We start from the raw sequence: 20646 nt of genomic DNA, 5'->3' as shown, positions 1-20646 counted from the left end.
CCACAGTTCTTGTGTTGTTTTACTGCAGGTTGTTTGAACCACTGAAGCCTCACCCTTGAAGGGATGCACCACCTCTCACAAAACAGGCTATATTAAAAGAAATAAACTCCTTCAGAATTCAAAACAGCCTTTTTGGAAAGTTGGCCAGAGACTATCCCTGACATTTGCATAAAAAATTTAATCCAGAATAACACAAATCATTTGAACACCACAAAACTACTTTTACTACAGATTGACACCTTGTGGAATTTATTTTTCATTTTCCATTGGTTTTGTCTCAAAAATTATTTTTGACAATAGCCCTGTAGGAAAGCAAACATTAGAACTGTAACTGCACAGCATAAGTGTTTCTTGCAACAAAGATGTCTCAAATAAACCAAAATAAGCCATCATCAGCTTGACTGATACATCCTTTTCCTAAATCAAGGATGCAGCAAGAAGGAATGGATCTGGTTAAGGACAACTAGGGCTGGCAGCACCAAGGCACAGTTTAGACAACCTTCTTCTCCCACCTAGTGGCAAGAAGCAAAAAGAACAAGGTCTTTGGGAGTGCAAACATCATTTCCACATTCTGGAGCACCTAGCAGTTGCATTTCATACTGCAAGGATGATGGTTTTATTTTAAATTACTTATTTGGGGAAAATAATCTATTTCCCTCCAGGTTCATCATTTACATCCAAAGTCAAATCTGAAGCAGTCAGTTTGAAGTAGGAATAAACAAGAGATAAATAAAAAATTTTATTTACTGTCCTTTACATACAAAGTATCATTCCTCAGATGAAAACAACCTCTGTGAGAAAAGCAGTACACCCAATTTGAATCTTTGCACGCAGTTTTTTCACAAATTTTCCAAAATAAAGTCTAAAAGTTTTGCAAAATGGCATTTTGGTTTTGACTAAAGTTTTTAAAGCAGCTTTGAGGCATCAATGTCTAGATGATGCTTTAATCAATATCTATTGAATTACTCAATATTTCAGACTGATGTCATTCTTTAGAAAACTGTACATGGATAGAAGGTAGAAAAGAAGCCAAACAACTGATTGTACAATACTTACAATTTTCAACAGATGGCACTTTACAGCAAGGAACCTATACTGCCTAATTGAAACAGAGCAAATTGGATGGCTGAGTGCACTGACATGTCAAAGTCTGCCACAGGAAAAAAAAACTATTGATATCTTCAAATTTGAAAGCCCAGGTCTATAAAACTGAAAGCACAAAGACAGAATCTAAAGCTAAACAAAGCATGTTAGTTCAGTTTATCCCAGATATTAACCACACTGAGATGTTCTTCACAAAAGTGAGATATTCCCACCTTCTTCTCTAGCAGAACTTACAGCTAGAGTTCAGCTGAAAGACAGCAAAGAAAATAGAACCATCAAAAGGTGTTTATTACTGCATACTGGCAAGGATCTAAGTAGTGGGCAAGCTTCATATTTTTAAAGTTTATTTATAGAAGATTAAATCAGCAGCCACAATCAAGCAGCAATTGCTATGCTAGACAAAGAAAAGGAACTTAAGATTGGCAAATCTTGTGAGAGTTTACAGATTAACTGTTGCCACCTAGGAATATTCACTGTTGTTAAAATGATTCATGCCCATACACAGAAATGTACACCTGCAGTATCTCCAGCCCTCAGTGGTATGCCAAAAAAAATATCTTCAGACATCCAAGATGAATTCTTGAAGTGATGGGACAAGTCTTAGAAAAAAAAAACAACTGCTTTTGCATGCACACAACTATACCACAAGATTTTACTGAGCATGATTTGTCCCAAAAACTTCACCTGAAATACATCAAGCCTTTTGTAAACCTATCCTCTGCACTCAAACACCATTAGAAACTCCACAGAGAGATCTGTGAGATAATAATTCCCCCTTGAACATGAACCAAGGGAAAACTTCAGGCACAGGAACATACAGGAAGGGGCAGTGTTATCCCAACTGCAGGGCAAGTACTGAGCCTCCAAAACCCATTTTTTCTTCCTCCTGATTGTAAGCAAAAAATCTAGGCACATAAAGATCACCTTCAGCAATCAACAAACCAACAAGCAGCAGTTAAAATACAACAGAAATGCAGCAAACCAAAAAAATTCAATCCTGGTATTGGCCTTATCAGACTTCAGAGCTCTCACAAAAGCACAGCTGCCATTTCAGCACATTTCTCTTCCTGCACTGGCAGCAGCACATTCACCTCTTGCACAGATGAAAAACTCCAAGCCATTCATACATTCAGAACCAACAGATCCACAAGCTGTGCAGTTGATTTTCAGACTGATCCATGATTTTGGTGCCAAGGAAAGCTTTGCTAATCTGGTACCTACAACCTCTGCTCAGAATGAGGAAGTTGTTTCCACACAGCTTCAGCCAACTTCAACATTACAAAAATTTATGCCCCAATCCATTCATTTAGTGAGAGATTTCCATATATCTGATTCAGGCTGCTTCCAGTCTTCTCCTGTTAGTTCTTTCAGGTTCAAGTTTTTGAAAAACTCCAAACGATGACTGCAAACAAAAGAGAAATAACTACAAAAGTTCGGACTTTGTTTATCTGTAAGAGCAAAGACAAACAGAGTAATGAAAACAGCAAGGAACAGTCTCCTCACACAATTTCATCTGCTACCAACATCTGAAAAAGACAAGGGTTTTTTTTAAAGGGGTACTAAAGAAAGAATTCCTTCTTAAAAGGTATTACAGCCATTCTCCAGTGCAATACAATAAATAAAAATAAAATGAAAATTTCCATTTGTCACAGAATACTCATGTGCTTTATTAGCAATAGCTCAGACTTTTTTTTAATATACAATTGCAGAAGCCTAATTTTCTTAAATTAAGGGTAATTTATCAAAAATTTACCCTACCTCACCATCACTTATGTTGCCTGACAAGTTTAAGAGCTATGGTGTGTCCTCTAGAGCTGGTTCATTTATACAAAATACCCAGGAGTAACAGGTTTTATCAGATCATCTCAGCCTCACAGGCAAAGAAAATAAACAGGCTCAAAGCACAATTTAAAAATCAAAAACCCAAATTTGCAGGTTTAATATTTTTTTGGGTTTTTTTCCTTTTTGTTTAGTCTACCTTTTCAATTTTTTCCATAGCATGGAAAAGCATCTGTGGAGGTGAAAGCTTTCAGAACAGTAGGGGAGGAGCAGAAGAGACTTACTGGAAACATATCCGATGAAATTATCACTAAAACAGCACCTCAGGAGGAGCTGAAGTCAAGAAGGAAAAGTAGAACTACCTACCCATGATTTAGATGAGAAAGGTGATAAAAGCAGATACCAATGGTACTGAAAGTGTAATTTTCTATGCCCCTATCATGGAAACCAAGGACTAACTACAGTATTTGATACAAGGTACAGCACCAGTGAATCCAGAGCTAAGTACCATAATAAAAATACTAAGGGCATTCAACCCAAAAACCAGATCAGCTTTTTCCAGTATTCCAACAAGAGTGCAACCCTTTTACAGAAGGGCTCATTTTATGCTTACAAATCTGGTTCCTGTCCTTCCTGCACTTGGTGTGGAGGTACAGGATAAAGTGCTTCATATTTTCTCTCTTCTCCCGAGCCATGAATTGCAAATGCATTGAACTTGTCAGTGCATGGTGGAAAATAACTCCAAGGGAGAAGAGCTTTACCCTCCCATTTGGTTTTCATTCTGGTCACCTCAAACTCCAAAGGAAGTTCTTCCTGTTAAAGGAGGGACAAAATTTAAATAAGAGGTATTGGCTATCTTTTGATGGGGAAGTAGTTAAATAAAAATCATTTTGAGTGTACTTGAGCACTTACTTTCCATGCTTTTCTTCTGCCAGAAAGCAGCAGCAGTAAGTACTGCCCGTGGCTGTCAAAGAATCAGAGCACAGTTTTCCTAAAATTATGTCAAGTTATATGTCAAGGGCATTATACCACCCCAAATATGTACACTCCCCATACTGACATAATTTCTGTGTCTAGTCCCCCTCATACATGTGTCTCACAAGCATTAGAACTGCAAGTGTAAATTAACTTTTGGGATTTTTTATTTTATTTGTAAGTGCTGTACTTACGGACAAAGCTCAACTTCCAAATACTGCTCAGTTCTGTCACTCAGAAAGAATGTTTCTACAACTGAAAAAAACCAAACAAAAAAAATTTAAAAAACACCAAACAAACAAGCTGTCAGTATTTTATATAAACTCATCTGTAATATCCTGAGATCTTCATATCCCATTAATACAACTAAATTTTTATGGGTTTGGACCTTTGCCATGGCAGAGCCTGACTCGCTACTGTAACATACACAGTAACTGACACATACACAATAACTACAACCCAAATATTCAAAATGCTGTGCCACAATTCCAGCTTCAGGAGCTCCTATTTTTAATTGCTGTGATCACAAAGAGCTTTGTAAAGTACTGTACTGGCTTTATTAGCTTTACCAATCCTAGTTTTGAAAACACTTAGCTTGATGCAGCAGGAAAATAAGGGAAAGAGGTTCACACATTCAGAGCAGGGCACACACCCTGTAACTAAAACTGTTAAATCTCAAAAATCATAAGAAAGCACTTAGCTCTTGAATGGTTTTTCCCTGTAGAGGGATATTTTGGATAGAGGATTACTGTTCCAGGTGTACTTGAAAGCTGCACACATTTGTACTCACATTCAAGCTGTACTTGAATGCTGAATCACATTTCAGGAACACAAAACAGAACTACAATGGTGTTTTCTCATGTAAAATTACAACAGTGCTTCTCACAGCAACAACATTATCAGAAAACTTCAGTTTGAATTATGATATGACTGACACCTTTATTTATTTTTACTTAAGCATATTTATTATAATAACACCAAAGAGGCACTAACACCATTTTAGTAGAGCTTGAATCAGAGTAGCTCAATAATCAGGATGTAAGGAACTGCTGGAAATATTCAAGGCTTGCATTACTCAAAGCAGTGGGTAAAAGTGACAGTATGGACAGGAAAGGAGAAAACACCCAGCAGTACTATGAGAGTTTTCCCCATTTCATTTAGGTACAATTTGAACTGCATTTCATGAGGTGTAACTTCTAGGTTTCACACCTTCCCATTCCTCAAAGGAATTTTGGAAAAATGATTAAAACACTTCACTGCTTAAAGCAAAATCAGAATCAGTCTTTAGGATTTCACTTCTCCTGCCACAAGGGCATTTAAATATATATATAAGCCACAAAATTATTTTGATACTCAAATACGTCAAGCCTCTGATAGTTCACAAGTTGCATCAGTAACCCAAAACCTAATTTTGAGTGTAGATACTATTGACAGGATCAGGAAGTCAACTTCAAAATTATTGAAATCAACACAGATTACTGAACCCTGATTTTGGGGTTGTTTTGGGGAAAAAAAAAAAAAACAACTATCACAGATTAAGAAGTCTCTTAAAAAAAAGACCAGGCATATGAAGTACAGAGAAAGACCAGTGTCTACAGAAATCAGATATACTTGCAGAAGAGTTACACTTACCCTCATAGTCCCAGAGTCCACCAAAAGGTTTCCCCGGCTCCCCGGGAGGTGCTGGAGGGTCATTAAAGAAAGGAGCACGAACTTCCATCAGCAATCCTGCATTATCCGGCCTCAGCCCAATTGAAACCGGCTCGTGGCTCACAGGCAAACCATCCCAGGTGTGTTCAATGCGAAACTCCATCTTCGGGTACTACAGAACTGAAAAAGGCAAATTGTGTCAAGATCTCAGATTCCATCTCCGTATGAATTGCCCTTTGGCTGCCCAGGAAAAAAAAAAAAAAAAACCACACACTTTGGTACAAAGTCAATTACCAAGTCGTGTTTATAGACATCAGAACCGAAACAAACTAGCTTTGTAAAAAATCTAAATCAACAGTTAGATAAATGCTGTTTCTTATAGTTTTTATACCCGCAGGCTTGCAAATGACTCTCAAGTCTTATTAAGCTTTTCACACATATGTCTAAGTAAATACCTTCCAAAACCACCAGAAATATTTATCAAGAGGACAGATTAACAAAACGGTGTCCACTACGTGAATTTAGAGGATTTGGTAACATTAGAAAAACAGACAGAGGAAAACTTGTAATGCTTGAGACACCAGGAAATACAGCAACTAGCTAGAGCTTTCATTTGCAATCACTGCCAACCAGCCTTTCCTTAAACACCTCCAGGGACGGCGTGCAGCTCGTTCCAAAGTCGAATCACCGTTTTTATAAAGAATTGACTCCTAAAACCCAACCTGTCCCTCCCCAGATGCACCCCCGGGCTGTGTCCTCTCTTCCTGCCGCCGGTTCCCCGGGAGAAGCGGCCGGTCCCGCCTGCCCACAGCCTCGGACGGGCAGAGCTGCAGGCAGCGCTCTGCTGCTCCGGCCACAGCCCGATTGTTTTCCCGAAGGGAAATTAAGCACCGAAGGGAACTTTAACCGCCAAAGGGAATTTAAAAACCCATCTTTAACCCACAGCAAGCAGAGAACCCCCCCCCCCACAAGCAGAGCTTAACGAGGCGTTCCTCCCACCCGGCCCCAGGGCCTCGCCATGGCCGCTCCCCACGTGACGGGGGCGGCGCTGCCGGCCGGGCCGGGCCGGAGAGAGAGGCCGGGCCCGACCCAGGCTTCGGCGGTTGTGAGGCTGCTCCGCCGGGCCCTGGAGCGGCTGTGGCTCCGCTGCTGCCGGGGCTGCCTCCTTACCGAGCGGGCTCTAGGAGGAGCGGGGGGGCGGCTCTCCTCGCTGCCCCCGCCCGGGGGCACCGGCGGCTGAGGGGAGCGCGTCCCGCCCCGGGGGCACCGGCGGCTGAGGGGAGCGCGTCCCGCCCCGGGGGCACCGGCGGCTGAGGGGAGCGCCTCCCGCCCCGGCGAGCTCCAGCCGCCTTCTCTCCTCCGGTACAGCTCCTGCCGCCTTCCTTCCTCCGGTGCTGCTCTGGGTTTTCTTTCCCTCCTCCGGTACAGCTCCTGCCGCCTTCCCTCCTCCGGTACTGCTCTGGGTTTTCTTTCCCTCCTCCGGTGCTGCTCCTGCCGCTTTCCCTCCCCTCCAGCCGGACAAGCGGCTTTTCCCGCCGGGGCTTCGTGGAGTTTGCCTGGGGAAAGCTGGGAGCGAGGCACGGCCGGGTGAGTGTGGGCAATGAGGGTTTAAATTCGCTACCAGTCTGAAGGTTTGTGTTCCGTAGGTTTCCCAGTGAAGGAAGGGCTTTTAGTTAGCTAAACAGCAGCAATTAAAAGCTGCTAATGAGGGTGATGGCCACAGCACGTGCGGTTTTGTATGAACGGCTCTTTGGTAATTGTGAAAAACGCCAATCACTTAGTTTTTTAAAAAATTTAAAAGTTTAATAGTAATAAAATGGTTATAAAAATAGTAATACAATTAGAGTAATAATAACTTGGACAATTTGAATTAGAACAATACGCGACAATAGAATCAAAGAGTTACGTACGTCCAGATACCTCTTTCTGGGCAAAATAAGCCCAAAAAAGGGCACAAGTTAACAAAGGATTAACCCTTAAAAACAATAACCTGTTGCATATTCATACACTTCATACACGATGCATAAATTCCATTCAAATACAGGATTCTGTCTGGTCAGTGTCAACTTCTTCCTCCGAATCCTAACAGCGCCTTCGAGGCAGGAAGAAGTTCGTTCCTTCTGATAAGAGGCCAATAAATTCTTCTTCTCTGAAGGATTTAGGTGTCCTGTGGTTGCTATCTCGCTGCGAGTCCTTTCTTTAAAAAAAGTATCCTACATAGCATAGTTTCTATTGTAACAATTTTTATAACCTAAATCTATATTTAACACAGTACTTAAGAGAATTAATACAGCATAACTTTCTGACACAACACATTAACATTCATTTTAATATTTACTAAAAGCCAATCATAAAATACAGATTTTTCCCAGTAATGAAACCACAGTCTGAGAAATGCATGTTTTATGATTGGCTTTTAGCAAATATTAAAATGAATGTTAATGTGTTGTGTCAGAAAGTTATGCTGTATTAATTTTTAAAGTAGTGGTTTAGGTTATAACAGTGTTAAAATAGAAACTATATATGTGAGATGTTTTTTAAGAAAGGAATGAGGTACTCACACTGAGATAGCAGCCACAGGACACCTAAATTTTTCAGAGAAAAAGAATTTATTGCTCCATTATCAGAAGAAATGAACTTCTTCCTGCCTTGCTCAGCCCTGAACACACTGTCGGGATGAAGAGGAAAAAGCTGACACTGACCAGACAGAATCCTGTGTTTGATGGAATTTATGTATCATGTATGAGGTGTATGAATATGCAACAGGCTATTGTTTTTAAGGGTTAGTCCTCTGTTAATGTGTGTCCTTTTTGGGGCTTATTTTGCCCAGAAAGAGGTACCTGGACTGTCTGTAACTCCTTGTTTTTGTTGTCTCTTATTGTCCTAATCACAATTGTCTGAATTATTATTACTCTAATTATATTACTATCTTTATAACTATTTTATTACTATTAAGCTTTTAAAATTTTAAATACAAGTGATTGACGTTTCCTACACTTCAGAAAGCTCTCTTGCCAGTTCTTCATGAAATTTGCTTTATGGACTAAAATCAGTATTTTTAATTATGTGTCACTTGATGGACTTAATATGACTTAACAAGAACACATCTAAGTTAGCCACAAAATAACCAGCCAAAGAGATTTGCTTTTGCTGAGTTTATATTCCTGGGAGTTGGAGATGGGGTAGGTGCTTTGTCCCAAGGGATGTCCGTGTCCCCAATTAGTGCTGCAGGAAAACTTGGCAGCTCCATCACTCAGACCTCAGAATTTCACTGGGTACCAAGTTCCATGTGCTGGCAAAGGTGAAAAAAACAACATTTGATTCCAAGGATAGCAGAAAAGCTTCTGTCTGAGATAACACAGCCATTCTGGTTCAGAAATCTGTATCTTTCTTGGGCTTTACAAGGGTATTCATTATCCTGTGACATGAAAAAATTATATTTTTTCAAATATTAGAAAGTTCCTGTTGTCATTATATTGCAAAAGTTCCATATTGCTGGAGTTTCATACCTCCTTGATGTTTCTTGTAGGTAGCTCCTCCAGCACTGAGTCTTCCTCATCCTCACAGCAGTCCACTGAATCCAGTTCCCACCAACTCACTCTTTTATAACACTCTTCTTATAGGCTACAGCTGTGGCCTGTTAACATCAGGCCTGCTCCTAATGCTTAATAATTGGCAACTCTTTAGGGAGTAAGATTACATTCTATACTTCCTTTCTTTGCTTATATTCTATCCCCCTACATGTTGCCTTTTCCTATGTATTTCTTTTGGCTGTAGCTTATTTTGTAAGTCTGTGGAATCTAAGTAGAGCTCAGACTAAATTCACTGTGAAATCACAGAATGGTGAGGTTGGAAGAGACCTCTAAGATCACTGAGTCCAACCCATGCCCTAACACCTCAACTAGACTGTAGCACCCAGTGCCATGCCCAGGCTATTTTTAAACACACCCAGAGATGGTGATTCTACCACCTCCCTGGGAAGAGCATTCCAGCACTTTATTCTTCTTTCAGGGAGAATTTTTTTCCCTTTCCTAGCAAAGAATTTAATTTTATTTTTTTTTTTAAGACATATTTATACATTTTCACAGGACAAGATGTGAAGTTGGCTTCAATGCCAGCTGAGCCCCAAGTTGTTTTAGGCCTATTCCGAGCCTGATGCATGGATTAATGTTTCTCTTGCTTCACAAATGTAAAATCAAAGTTGTAAAACACTGGATGTGTGTAATGCATCTGAAATGAGATTCTCTAAGCAGTACTATACTTAATGTTGTAGAGTGTTTGTTGTGTTAAATATATAGCTGTAAAGAAGGCTGAGTTTTACCTGAATTCTTTTTGAAATATTAATAGCCAGAGCTACAAATAATAATCCTCCATTCCATACTTTTGTAGTACATGCTGAACTTTTTTTTTGGAATGTATTTAATGCTTTACTGTTGGAAGTGAGCTTCTATAAGTGATATTTCAAATCTGTCCCTTTTTGCACCTGTGGCATCTCAGGTTTACATCCTTTGGCTAGTAAGGGCAGCAACTTTCCCCTTCCTATTTCCTGGCATTCCTTTGCTGTTACCTCCTTTGTGTCCCCCCTGTCTTTTTCCTATATCCTCCTTTAGAATTTTAGAACTAGTAAAAGAACCATGGGGTGGGTATCAAGAAAAATAGGCAAGAAGTTGTTGAAATCAAAATACAGCCATTGCATTCCCAACTTCTTTTTTTCTTCTTGGTTACCCATTCCAGTTACAAAAGTATTACTCAGATTCTTACAGAACAGAGGAAAACTAATTCTTAAAGAAAACTGAATATAACAGGAATGGAATTCATTATTATTATTATTACAGTTCCTGTAGGTTTTTTTCAAGTACTTTTTCTTTTAAACAGTTGTGCTAAATAGAAGAATTTTAGAAACTTTTTTTTTCCCTTGAAGCATTATATTGTTAAACATATTTCTGACTGCCAGTCCCATTTATTTAGATTGAGGCCTGTGTTACAGCCATGATTCTCAGATGTGGTGTTTTTCAGATCAGAGGCTAAAAATGGCACTTGGACACTCTGAAACCAATGAGGTTCTAAGAATTACTGCTGAGCAGGTATGTGAACTCAGGCATGGAAATAGTAAGAATTGTTTTGATTATGTTTTGTGATAAACAGCTTTCCAAACAGGGAGCACAGCTCACTTCAGTGTTGTCTGGCCCTGTTTTGGGTCCTTCATACAACAGAGCAACAGCAGAAAAAACTGCCCTAACAGTGGATTGTGGTATTTCTGGTTCATTTCTGGAAGTTTTATCCCTGAAAGAGCACTTGATTTGTAATTCAGTACAAATTTCACTTTTCTAAGAGATTGGCCTCATGTTGAGGTACCTTTTGGTGCTGGGTACCGTAAGCCTGTCTGAAAGCTGCTTTCCTGATGCTGAGATGCATGGAAATGAACCAAGCACTTACACAAACTCATGATGGTTCTTTTAAGATTGAGTTGATTTTCTCTCAGATATAATCATGCTTTAGATCAGAACATGTTCAGGAAAAAAAAAATCATTATTTTTTCATATGGGGCCAGCACTCAAGGGTTTTTGAACATAAATCTGAAAGTGATTCTGTGGCATGTTGTGTACAGATTACAGTACAGGCAGTTTTGGGTTTCATATAAATGTTTAAAACCACATACATTTATGTGCAATTATGAATGATTAAATTATTATTCCTTTACAGGAGCATGCCCTTGGTGGTGATGGCACATCAGGATCCAGGATGATGGACCAAAGGTAACTGATTCCAAGTGAATCATGGGAATACTGCAGTGTGTTTGAAGGAAATTGTCATGTGCTCACAGGAGTGTAAATACCCAGATGAACTAGGTCTTGTATACATGTGTCTGTAGAGGTGTCATTGTAAAAGTTGGTTTTGGGTGGTATTGTGTTTATTCAGTAAATTAAATTACTGACCTTGCTGCCACAAGCTGTAAAATAAAGGATGAGAGGTGAATGAAGTAATTTCTAGTCCAAGTTTTGAGAGAATAAACAAAAGTTCTGGTGAGACTGCACTGATCTGCAACAGGTAACTGCTGTCTGTTGAGACTGGGGGATGTTTTTAAAATGTTTTTTTGGCACTCTTTAATTAACAGTTGTCTACCAGTAAATGGTTTCATGATCATTGTAATTTCCTCTTACAAAAATAATCTAACTTTTCTTGTTGCTTTTAATGTGGACTTTTCAGAGAATTCCTAGCAGTTAGGAAAATATTAGGAGGGAGAATGTTATAGAACTACAGTGTTCTGCATTGTAGTCTAGTCTTTTAATATGTGGGATTCTGTGTGACTCAATGAAATATTAATATTGTATTAATGGTAATGTATTATGTCCCATTATATGTTCTATTTCTGCTATCTAGAACCCTTGCTGTTAATAATCATTATTTAAAAGTAGTGATTAAATTTGTTCATTTGATTCTGAGCAATGTCAAGCTTGGAACTCAAGAAGAGTGACTGCTCTGTTCTGGCCTCTAGGTTCAAAATTCTTTCAAACTAGTTAATTATCAGAGCAGTTCAGCATTTCCAAAACTTATTCTGATCATATTTTTCAACTTCTTAGCTTGTCAGTTCTAATCACAGAGTATGGAAAACAGGTGGAGGAAATGAGAGAGCAGCTGCAGCTTTATCAGGTATGAGCATTCCCTGCATTTCAGACTGGAAATTTCTCCTTTTAGTGGGGTGGATATGTGGGCACTAGTTTTTGTCCTGCTTCACAAAGCTGCTGGACTGCAGGCTGCCTCAAGGGGATGAATGGAGAGCTTCTGTGAAAAGGTTGGGAGATTGTCCAAATTGTGTCAGTGTAATCCTGGGAGTTGAGGTGGGAGGCATCCATCTTTCTTTCACGTAACTGAAAATATAAGTGATATTAAAATTTATGGTACACAGAAAGCAATTTTTGCTTGTGATCTTCATGCAGAAGTTACACACCACTTTTGGTTTCAATTCACTTAATTGGTTTGATCTGTCCATCATAATGATTTTGCAAATAGTCTTGCAGCTTGATCAGTTTCAGGAGGCAACAGAAGCACTATGGCTTCCTTGCACTAGTAAACAAAACAGCCAGTTTGGTCCATATAACTGGAGTTTCTCCTCAGTGAATTGCTAAACTTTTTATACTTGCAGCATAAAAGATGAGTTATCCACTCTATCCCTAAAAACTTGAGTTAATTAAAAATCAATCTGTAAGAGCCGTAAGAATTTCAAAAGGTTAAGTTTAATGTCTGTAATAACTTCCAAATGCTGAGGTGTAACAGGACTTGGCAGCCATGAAATTCAAGTGGCATCCTGTGACTTGCCTTAAAAAAGCAATTGACTTTCATTTACTGTATTGTGCTGGATTAAATTGTCCATCTTTTACAGTGTCAGTCAGAAATACAGAATTGACAGTGTTACCAGAGTTGGTGTTACTTAAATGAGTGCTAACTCTTGAGTGTCTCTGTGTCAGGCACAAATGGGTGGGATGAAGAAAAAACTGGAAGAAGTCACCAAGGAAAATGAAAGGTAAATAATTGCACTGCTTTGTTGCTGCTACTGTTTCTCATGATTTCTAAACATTAAAAAGCTTTTTTTTCCTAGGACCTTGAAATCTACTTAGTAAACTCAGGATCCTAATGTTAGAATCTTGAAGTGCTTAATATAGATTACAGCACCTGGTAGAGGAGATTTTACCATGTCACTAAAAGCACTAGTTGTGACATTATCTCAAACTGTCCATTTTGTTTATAGAACATAATTGAATATATTTAAATTTGACTTGGAAGGAAGTAGTATGTACAGGTGGAAGGCACAGTATATTTCAGTTGTTAAAAAAATTCCTTTTAAAGAAATACCTTGCTGAACTTAGTTCTTTGAATTTCAGGCTGCACGCAGAGTTGAAAGAGCCTCTTGAGAAGCAACTGGAGGCTCTTCCTTATGTGCATCTGGAAACTGATATTCCTGCAGATGAAGGCACAGTGAGAACCCTTCAAGAGGAACTACGTGTGGCAAAGCAAGTGTGTGAGATGAAACATTTATATTGTTTTATTTCTCTTGTTGTGCCTTGGCAGATGAGGGGAGGCTGTTTTATTTTTTGATTGAGAAATCATTTGATCAGAGTTCCTTGAGGCTGTTTTGAGCCCCTCTTGAACTCAAAGACTGAAGAAACTTCTTTCCTAGATTCATAAAATAATTTTTAATATCAATTTGTGTCAGTAATTTTACCTAGTTGACTTCATCTGTATGTCAAATTCATGATCAGCAACTCCATGAAATATTTTGTTCAATTCAAGCTTTTTGTAGCAACTTGTCATTTTAATCAAAACTATTGTAATGTGATATGAGGAGGGAAGTGTGGGATGTAGAAAATAGTATCTAAGTGTAAAAATACAAGTGAATTTTGTTCAGTTTATTGCAATATATCAATTGAATTTTGGTATTTGAATAGTGTCTATACTGCAGGCCTACCTTAAAGACCTGTGAAAGTTTGAACTCTTTAAAAAAAAAGGCAACTGGAAGTGGAATTTGAACTTCCAAGCGTCAAGTGTTTTTCTGCACTTGAATTTAAATTTTAAAATATGTGCAGAGAACAGTAGAGCTAATGGCATTTCTTCAAAACAGAAGTGAAGACCTGTCTTTTTAGCCAATGCCAGCTGGGGACAAACGTGCTGTGATAGAATATTGTTCTGTACCTCAGGAGAAGGACCGAGCAGTTGAGCGCTGGCAGACGCTGTCCCAGGAGCACGACCGCCTTCAGCAGCAGTACCAGGAGCGCCTCACCAGAACACACGTTCTCATAGCTGAGAGGAAAAAGCAGAGTGTAATTCGCATTTATTTTTGTTCTTTGTTTTCTTTTTCATATATATATATATGTATATGTACACAAAATGGGCACGTGCATATAAATAATCCTATCTTTGAATTGCACGGTCGGAAATCTTCGGGACGGTAAAACATCTGAAAAAGTTGCTTAAGATTTCTGAATTCTGAGGCGAAAGTCTTTCTGTATCTGTTCTCCTTTGAATAGCTGGAAAAGAAGTCACTATTTCCTGCTGTTATGCAGTAAGGAAGTAAACAGTGAAAAATCAAGTTCACTAGCCTTTGTCTAATGCTAGCTTGTGTTTAGCAGCCTGTTGCTCTTCTCCTGAATCTGGGGAAGGCCTTTCAGGAAATTCTTAGAGAAGTTGTTCTGCTCTGATGAGCTGTGTAAAGATGCTCAGTGTGTGAAGAGCTAATAGAAACTTGATGCATTTATGTACTTTGCTACATGTATTTCTAGGAGAGAACCGACAAATTCTTTTAATATTTCCTCTCTATTTTCAAACACACTTGACTTTTGGTCACAGCTACAGCTCACCTCAGAAATATTTTTTTACTGATTTTCAGGTTTTTGTAGTATTAAGTTCACCTTGGCAATATGATCTTTTCTGAGAAACAGTCTGTGCAGCTGTTGTACTCTGTCAAATTTCATAATTATTTCAAGGAATAGTTAAGAGGACTCTGATCTTTGTGTAGTTCCAGCTTTCTGCTCCTGTTTCTTCTGTTAGATTACTTTTTGTGTTGCATTGTCAGTTACTTGTAACATACTCACACAGTAGAGTATAGAGAGCCATTGGTAGCTGTTGTAGGGCTTCCAGATTCCATTTCTTATTAGTAAATAAATTTTTGGAGCATTGTAACTCCACCTTGACAAGAATGAGGCTAAACAGCCTTTTATTCTTAAATGTCTCCCAGAGAAAACAGCTCTCCAGTTAAATAAAATTTTATTTTAGGTTTAGCTTTCAATGAAGGAGCAGCGAACAGCTGTCAGAGGTAAAGAGAAATAGCTAAGATCAAGTAGAATTGGAGTTGACAGAAGGCAAGGAAGAGAGGGGACATCATAAGGGCTGGATGCAGAAGGTAAGGGAGTGGCAGGAACAGGTTCCTAGCATAGCCTTGGCCTTGAGACTGTTAGATAGGACAATCAGAAAACACTTCAGTCCTCTCTCTGCTCTGAAGGCACCTGGCATGCTGCAGATGGTTTTTCTGAGTTAGGCCAGTTCTCCTAGAATGATGGAGTTCACATTCAGAGACTCAAAAGCTGAACTGAGTTGTGTTTTTTTAGAGAGACAAGACATCCTGTATGGCAAAGAACGAATTAAAATGTCCATAAACAGGCATTTTTTAATCAGTGGATGCATGTCTGTTACTTTGCTTAGCAAAAATGCTTGTAGTAGCACCACAGTCTGTGTGACTCTTTAAAAACACTGTTCATGTGTCCTTTCATGTTTTCATAGTAAGTGCATGTGAGGTTTGGAAAGAGGCAGTTTGTGACCCAGGAAAAATTAGATAAATTGTTCAGTAGTAAATCTGATTTATGGGGTATGAAGTCAACAGCTAAAAACAATCCAGCTGAAATCTGTGAAGACACACTGCTACATGTATAAGTTTTTTTTAAATGTTTTCAGTTGACAATGAAGCTTTCTAATTATTCACTCTTTCTGACTGTAATAATTATAAGAAACTCTGAATTCTCTTTTTAGGATCAGCTGAGTAGCATTCAGCAGCTGACTCGCCAACTGCACATGGTAAGTAAAACCTTCTGAATCGTGAATTAGTAATTTCTTTATGTTCCTAATAGACCCTCAAAGTGCAAAACCAAAGCAAAAAGGCCTTCACACATACCTGGTGCCACTCAAATTTGCAGACTTCACTCAGAATTACAGTATGTGGCTAGTGTACTTCACACATGTCTTCACAAAGGAAACTTTTCTTTCAATTATGCCCTCTTGGATATGCCAGCTCTGGCACATTTTTATCCATTCCTGTTTTGGTGCTGCTGTCTTCAGTGTCTTTGTCACCTTTATGCACATTTTGGTGAGCTCTAATAACCTTCCAGTGCTTTATCCACATCCTTAGACTGTGAGACTTCTTAGTTAATAAGCTTTAGCCTAGGCCTTGCAAAATTGACAAGCAGTTTTCATAGAATCTCTCAAGTAGCTTTTTGTTGAAAAATTGAGGTGAAAGAGGGGGTGAGGTTTTTGACTGGGCAGCTTCTTTTTGATTCCTGTATGATTTTTTTTTGAGTGTTTGTTTTGAATACTGGCAAAACCTACTCTAACAGTCTACTCTTGTTTTTATCAGTGAAATATTTTTTCCTCACATCAGAGAAAAGAGTTAAGACAATATTTAAGATAAAGATAATCCATTTGTTTGCATTATCCAAAAAAACATTTGGCACCATCTGTTACCAAAGGCATAAAGATGTCATGGGATAAAGCATGAAGCCCTTTTTTTGAACTAACAAACTGAAAAATAGCAAGTGAGGAGACATGTTAATTAGTCACACTTTTTATTGTGGTAAAACAGCTGTGTTTCCTGGATGTGCTCAGGTTGGAATGGCTCAGCATATTTATTTATGCTCTGGAAATGAGATTCAGTATTGAGGCAAGAGTGTTCACTGCTGATGTTAAAATACTTAGGGTAGTAAGAACTGAAGTAAACTGCAGAAATTTGCAGAAAGATCTCATTGATTATCTGAATTCATTTCATCTGATATTATGTTGTTATTAATGAGACCAAAATAATAGATCTGGGCAAGATGGGGTTTTTACTTTAAGTATGCTGTGGTGGTCTTGAAATGAACTGTTAGCACTCAGAATAGATAGTTTAGAAGTAGGAAGTGCCTGAGAACAATTCTTAGCAACAGTCAAAAAAGCAAGAAGAGCATTAGCAATTAATAGGAGGGAGGGGAGAAAAGAAGAATATTGTGCATTTTGAATGCTGCCTGCCATTGTGGTCATCTCTACTATCTCAGTGTAAGGCATGTGTAACATTTTCAGAACCATAGTGAACTTATTACAAATCTCTCTTTATTTCACAGACCAATCAGCAGTTTCTGAAAACTGTGACAGAACAAGATGTGGAACTAGAGCAGCTACGAAAACAACTGAGGTATAAAGCAGGCAGATGAAAAAAAGAATTACCATCTTTTCTGTAGGTTTTCCTGACCTGCTGCTGTGTCATGGGCCTTGTTTGTACTACAAGCTAATTTCATCCTCACAGTTAAAATGGTTTCAGTAGCTGTTTCTGAAGTTTGCTAGACATCATTAGTGTTACATATGGTAACATATTTCCAGTTAGTGTTCCAAAAGGTCCAGCTTTTCCCTGAAACAGTCAACATTTGACCTTTGATTTAAAAGAAAAATTGGCAGTATCACATCACAACTAATTCTGAAGTTAGGCTTTCATTAGAATGCAGTTTGCTCAAAAGCCAGTTATGTGGTTGCTCATTACAGTTCTGAAATTTGAATGTTCAAACAAGCTTCCAAGTTTTAATTTTTTAAATAAAATTTGCTTTCACTTCTTATCAATAAAGAGCTCTAAACTGTAGGTTCTGTGGAAGTTGAAGGCAAAAGAAGTGTTAATTACATTCCTGAAGTACGTCAAGAGAAAGGAGAAATAATATCTGTGACAAAATTTCATAATTATTTGTGTTTACAGCTATTCAATGCCAGTTTACTGTGTCTCTTCTCTCTTTTAGCTGGTGATGGTTGATGCCAAATTAAAATCTTATTTCATTCAAGAGTGGATTTATGAACTGAGAGTAAAATAAGCAATTCAGTCATTCCATCTCCTTCCATCTCTAGTCACAGACACTGATATATGCTCACCTTCCTCTCAGATCAGCCTGAAGTCCTTGCACCCCTAAAAACAGTTTTTTATTCCCAAAGTTAATGGCAGCAGCTCTGTCTGACCTTAGAAAGTGCTGCAGTGTTTCTCCAGGAAGTCTGGAATATTTTCACCAGTTGCTTCTATAACATGAAGATGTAGTCTGCATGGATTATATAGCATATGGTGCAGACAATTCTAATCCTTTGGGATGTTTTCCATAGTTTTACATGATTTATGGAAATAGACTACTAAGTCAGGAATGCAAAAGTAGATTTAAAAAAAACCAACTTGTGTGTTAGAGAATTCAGGTTTAAATTAGCTTTGTACAGCCTGGATAAAACACACAAATTAAAAAAACTTGGCATAGCTAGGGCATGGATCTGCATTTCAGAATCTTAAAGCTCTTACACAGAGATAACTTGCCAAAATTAGGCCAAAGATATATTGCACAATAAAGAATAAAAGCTGTATCTTTAGAATCAAATTGTTGCCTGTAAAATGCAGGCCTCTGAATTTGATCAGAATCTGAACCTGGCTGTTAAAATGCATTGTTAATACTTAAGGTGCTCTGATTTTTATGACCATTTCTCTTATTTTTCCCTTCTTGTGCTGCCTTTTGAGTTTTTATTTTATTTTACAACACTTGTAAAATATTTTGCAGGAGGCAATTTAATGTCCTCCTGAATTTCCAGTACTTCTTGTAGGAGAAAGATGCATTGTTTCAGATGGACTAAGGTCAAAGTTTTGGGCCCACACTGAAGACCATGTGTTTAGGAATAATGTTTTTATTGTAGTTTTTGCATCTTAAAAAAACTGTAACTTAAATTAACGAATCCAATTAATTGGGCTGAAATGAAGTATTTCTGTAGAATTGCTCGGATTGTATATTTTGCTTAAGATTTTCATGTAGGTACAGTACTCTTGACTTGTATGCCCTTAATTCAAAATCAGTATTTCTACAAGAAATACTTGGTTGAAGTTGTTTGTTAAAAGTATGAAATATTTTCCAGCTTGTTTGTGACTATTGGTGCTGCAGTTTGCATGAGCTAATCTAATACATGTTTGCTCACTTTTATGATAGAGTCAGTCATTGGTTTTTAAATTTAGCCTAATATGCAGCCTGAATAATTGGGTTACAGCCCAGGTGAAGGCTCTCTGTGTCTTTTTGTTCCCAAGTCAGAGGAATGGGAGGGTTGCTTTTTTCAACAGACTTTTCTACTGAGGATGAAAAGCCACTACTCATTAACATAATTCACTAACTATTCCTGGGGATTTTTTCCCCTCTTCTCCTTCAGATTACAAAGCACATCAGCTGAATTCTTCAAAAGCGTACAATGATTGTTTTAATTCCTGATCCTGTTGCTTTAAAATGAAATGTAATTCTGCAAAAGACTTCTCTGTTACGTATCTGTGACTGATTATACCTAAGTTATTGAATCACTTGAAGTTTTTGATTTCCTAGTCCTTTAATCAAGGCATACACCTTCCTTATAATCTGTGTGGTAATTTCTGCAGGACTCTGGGAATTTGGTATTCCTCTCTCTCTGTGCCACATAGGGAGAAGAAGGGGGAAACCTCTTCTGCCCTGTGAGAACAGTATTGTGGAATTTTTCTGCTCTTCACAGCTATTGTGACAAAGTTTTAATTGAGCCATTTTTTCACCCTCTCTTATAACTGTTTTCCTTTTTATATACAGACAAGCCAAAATAGATGGGCAGGCAGCAAATGCTAAGCTTGAAGAAATGGTGGCATTGAAAGAGAGGCTTCAGAGCCAATTGGAGAGAAAGGTATTCTAAGAAAGGAATCATTTCTGTTGCAACTGAGTGGGCAGTCATTTTCTGAATGCTGACATTAAATGAACTGCAAGTTGTTATCTAGCTTGTTTTATGTGACTATATCTTTACTTTGTTCAGCTCAGATCAGGTCTGGATAATACTTTCATTCTTTCCAGGAGGAAGACAGGAAGTCTGCCCAGGAGAGAGAAACAGCATCTGACAAACGCTTGCAGCAAATGCAGTCCAACATAAAACAGTTGGAAATAAGGTAAAGAGAGCTCACTGTGTGTTGCTAACAGGACACAGGCAAAAACTTACACCCTACAAAAACAGAGGGGTTGTCTGCCCTTGCATGTTTTGTGGCAAACATGTTAGGAAGTAACAAAGATGTTTCTGATGATCCCTCTGAGGCTCTCTTGTCCTTTCTCATGCCTGCCAATACTGACAATCATAATTAAGCAATGAGAATTCCTGAGCTGTTGTGAAATTACCAGTGACTTTCTTTCTCTAAAACTGTAGCTGCCACTTCATTGCCCACATCCAATTATTCAGTTTCCTCCACAGAGAAAAACTTTTATTTCTTCTGGGGCTGTTCTGTTCTGGTTTAATATAGAACATTTTCAGTGATCTATCCCAGGATATCACTGGGATTCTTCAAAGGATCTTCTGAGATTAGATATCTGAGTTAACTCCTGTAATTCTGTTTCTTTCTAG

General features: G+C 38.4%; 2 protein-coding genes across 5 annotated transcripts in view; one reads left to right on the top strand and one right to left on the bottom strand.

Annotated features, from left to right (window-relative positions):
- Positions 1 to 726: 726 nt before the first annotated feature.
- C4H4orf33 (chromosome 4 C4orf33 homolog) lies at positions 727 to 6541 on the bottom strand. Of its 3 annotated transcripts, none has more exons than XM_066547933.1 (6): positions 6508 to 6541; positions 5491 to 5688; positions 4053 to 4113; positions 3796 to 3847; positions 3497 to 3696; positions 727 to 2506 (listed from the first exon to the last, which is right to left on the bottom strand). In XM_066547933.1, the coding sequence occupies exons 2-6, from the start codon at positions 5669 to 5671 to the stop codon at positions 2407 to 2409; spliced, it is 594 nt and encodes a 197-aa protein (XP_066404030.1). In that variant the 5' UTR covers positions 5672 to 5688; positions 6508 to 6541; the 3' UTR covers positions 727 to 2406. The 3 variants fall into 3 exon arrangements, with proteins under 3 accessions (XP_066404030.1, XP_066404028.1, XP_066404029.1); XM_066547931.1 differs by lacking the exon at positions 6508 to 6541 and adding an exon at positions 6231 to 6483; XM_066547932.1 differs by lacking the exon at positions 6508 to 6541 and having other exon boundaries at positions 5491 to 5760.
- Positions 6542 to 6794: 253 nt separating this feature from the next.
- SCLT1 (sodium channel and clathrin linker 1) overlaps positions 6795 to 20646 on the top strand; it is a 30757-nt gene continuing 16905 nt past the window's right edge. For both annotated transcript variants that reach the window (XM_066547930.1, XM_066547929.1), the window contains exons 1-11: positions 6795 to 7095; positions 10525 to 10592; positions 11212 to 11264; positions 12090 to 12159; positions 12975 to 13030; positions 13389 to 13521; positions 14202 to 14324; positions 16027 to 16071; positions 17367 to 17437; positions 19854 to 19944; positions 20109 to 20200. In XM_066547930.1, the coding sequence (XP_066404027.1) occupies positions 10539 to 10592; positions 11212 to 11264; positions 12090 to 12159; positions 12975 to 13030; positions 13389 to 13521; positions 14202 to 14324; positions 16027 to 16071; positions 17367 to 17437; positions 19854 to 19944; positions 20109 to 20200 (788 nt within the window). In that variant the 5' untranslated portion in view covers positions 6795 to 7095; positions 10525 to 10538. The remainder of the gene's footprint in view (positions 7096 to 10524; positions 10593 to 11211; positions 11265 to 12089; positions 12160 to 12974; positions 13031 to 13388; positions 13522 to 14201; positions 14325 to 16026; positions 16072 to 17366; positions 17438 to 19853; positions 19945 to 20108; positions 20201 to 20646) is intronic.

The sequence above is a fragment of the Molothrus aeneus genome, chromosome 4, assembly GCF_037042795.1.
Source record: "Molothrus aeneus isolate 106 chromosome 4, BPBGC_Maene_1.0, whole genome shotgun sequence".
Classification (NCBI taxonomy): domain Eukaryota; kingdom Metazoa; phylum Chordata; class Aves; order Passeriformes; family Icteridae; genus Molothrus; species Molothrus aeneus.
The sequence above is the reverse complement of the archived record's forward strand: the minus strand, read 5'-3'. Positions and strand labels throughout refer to the sequence as shown.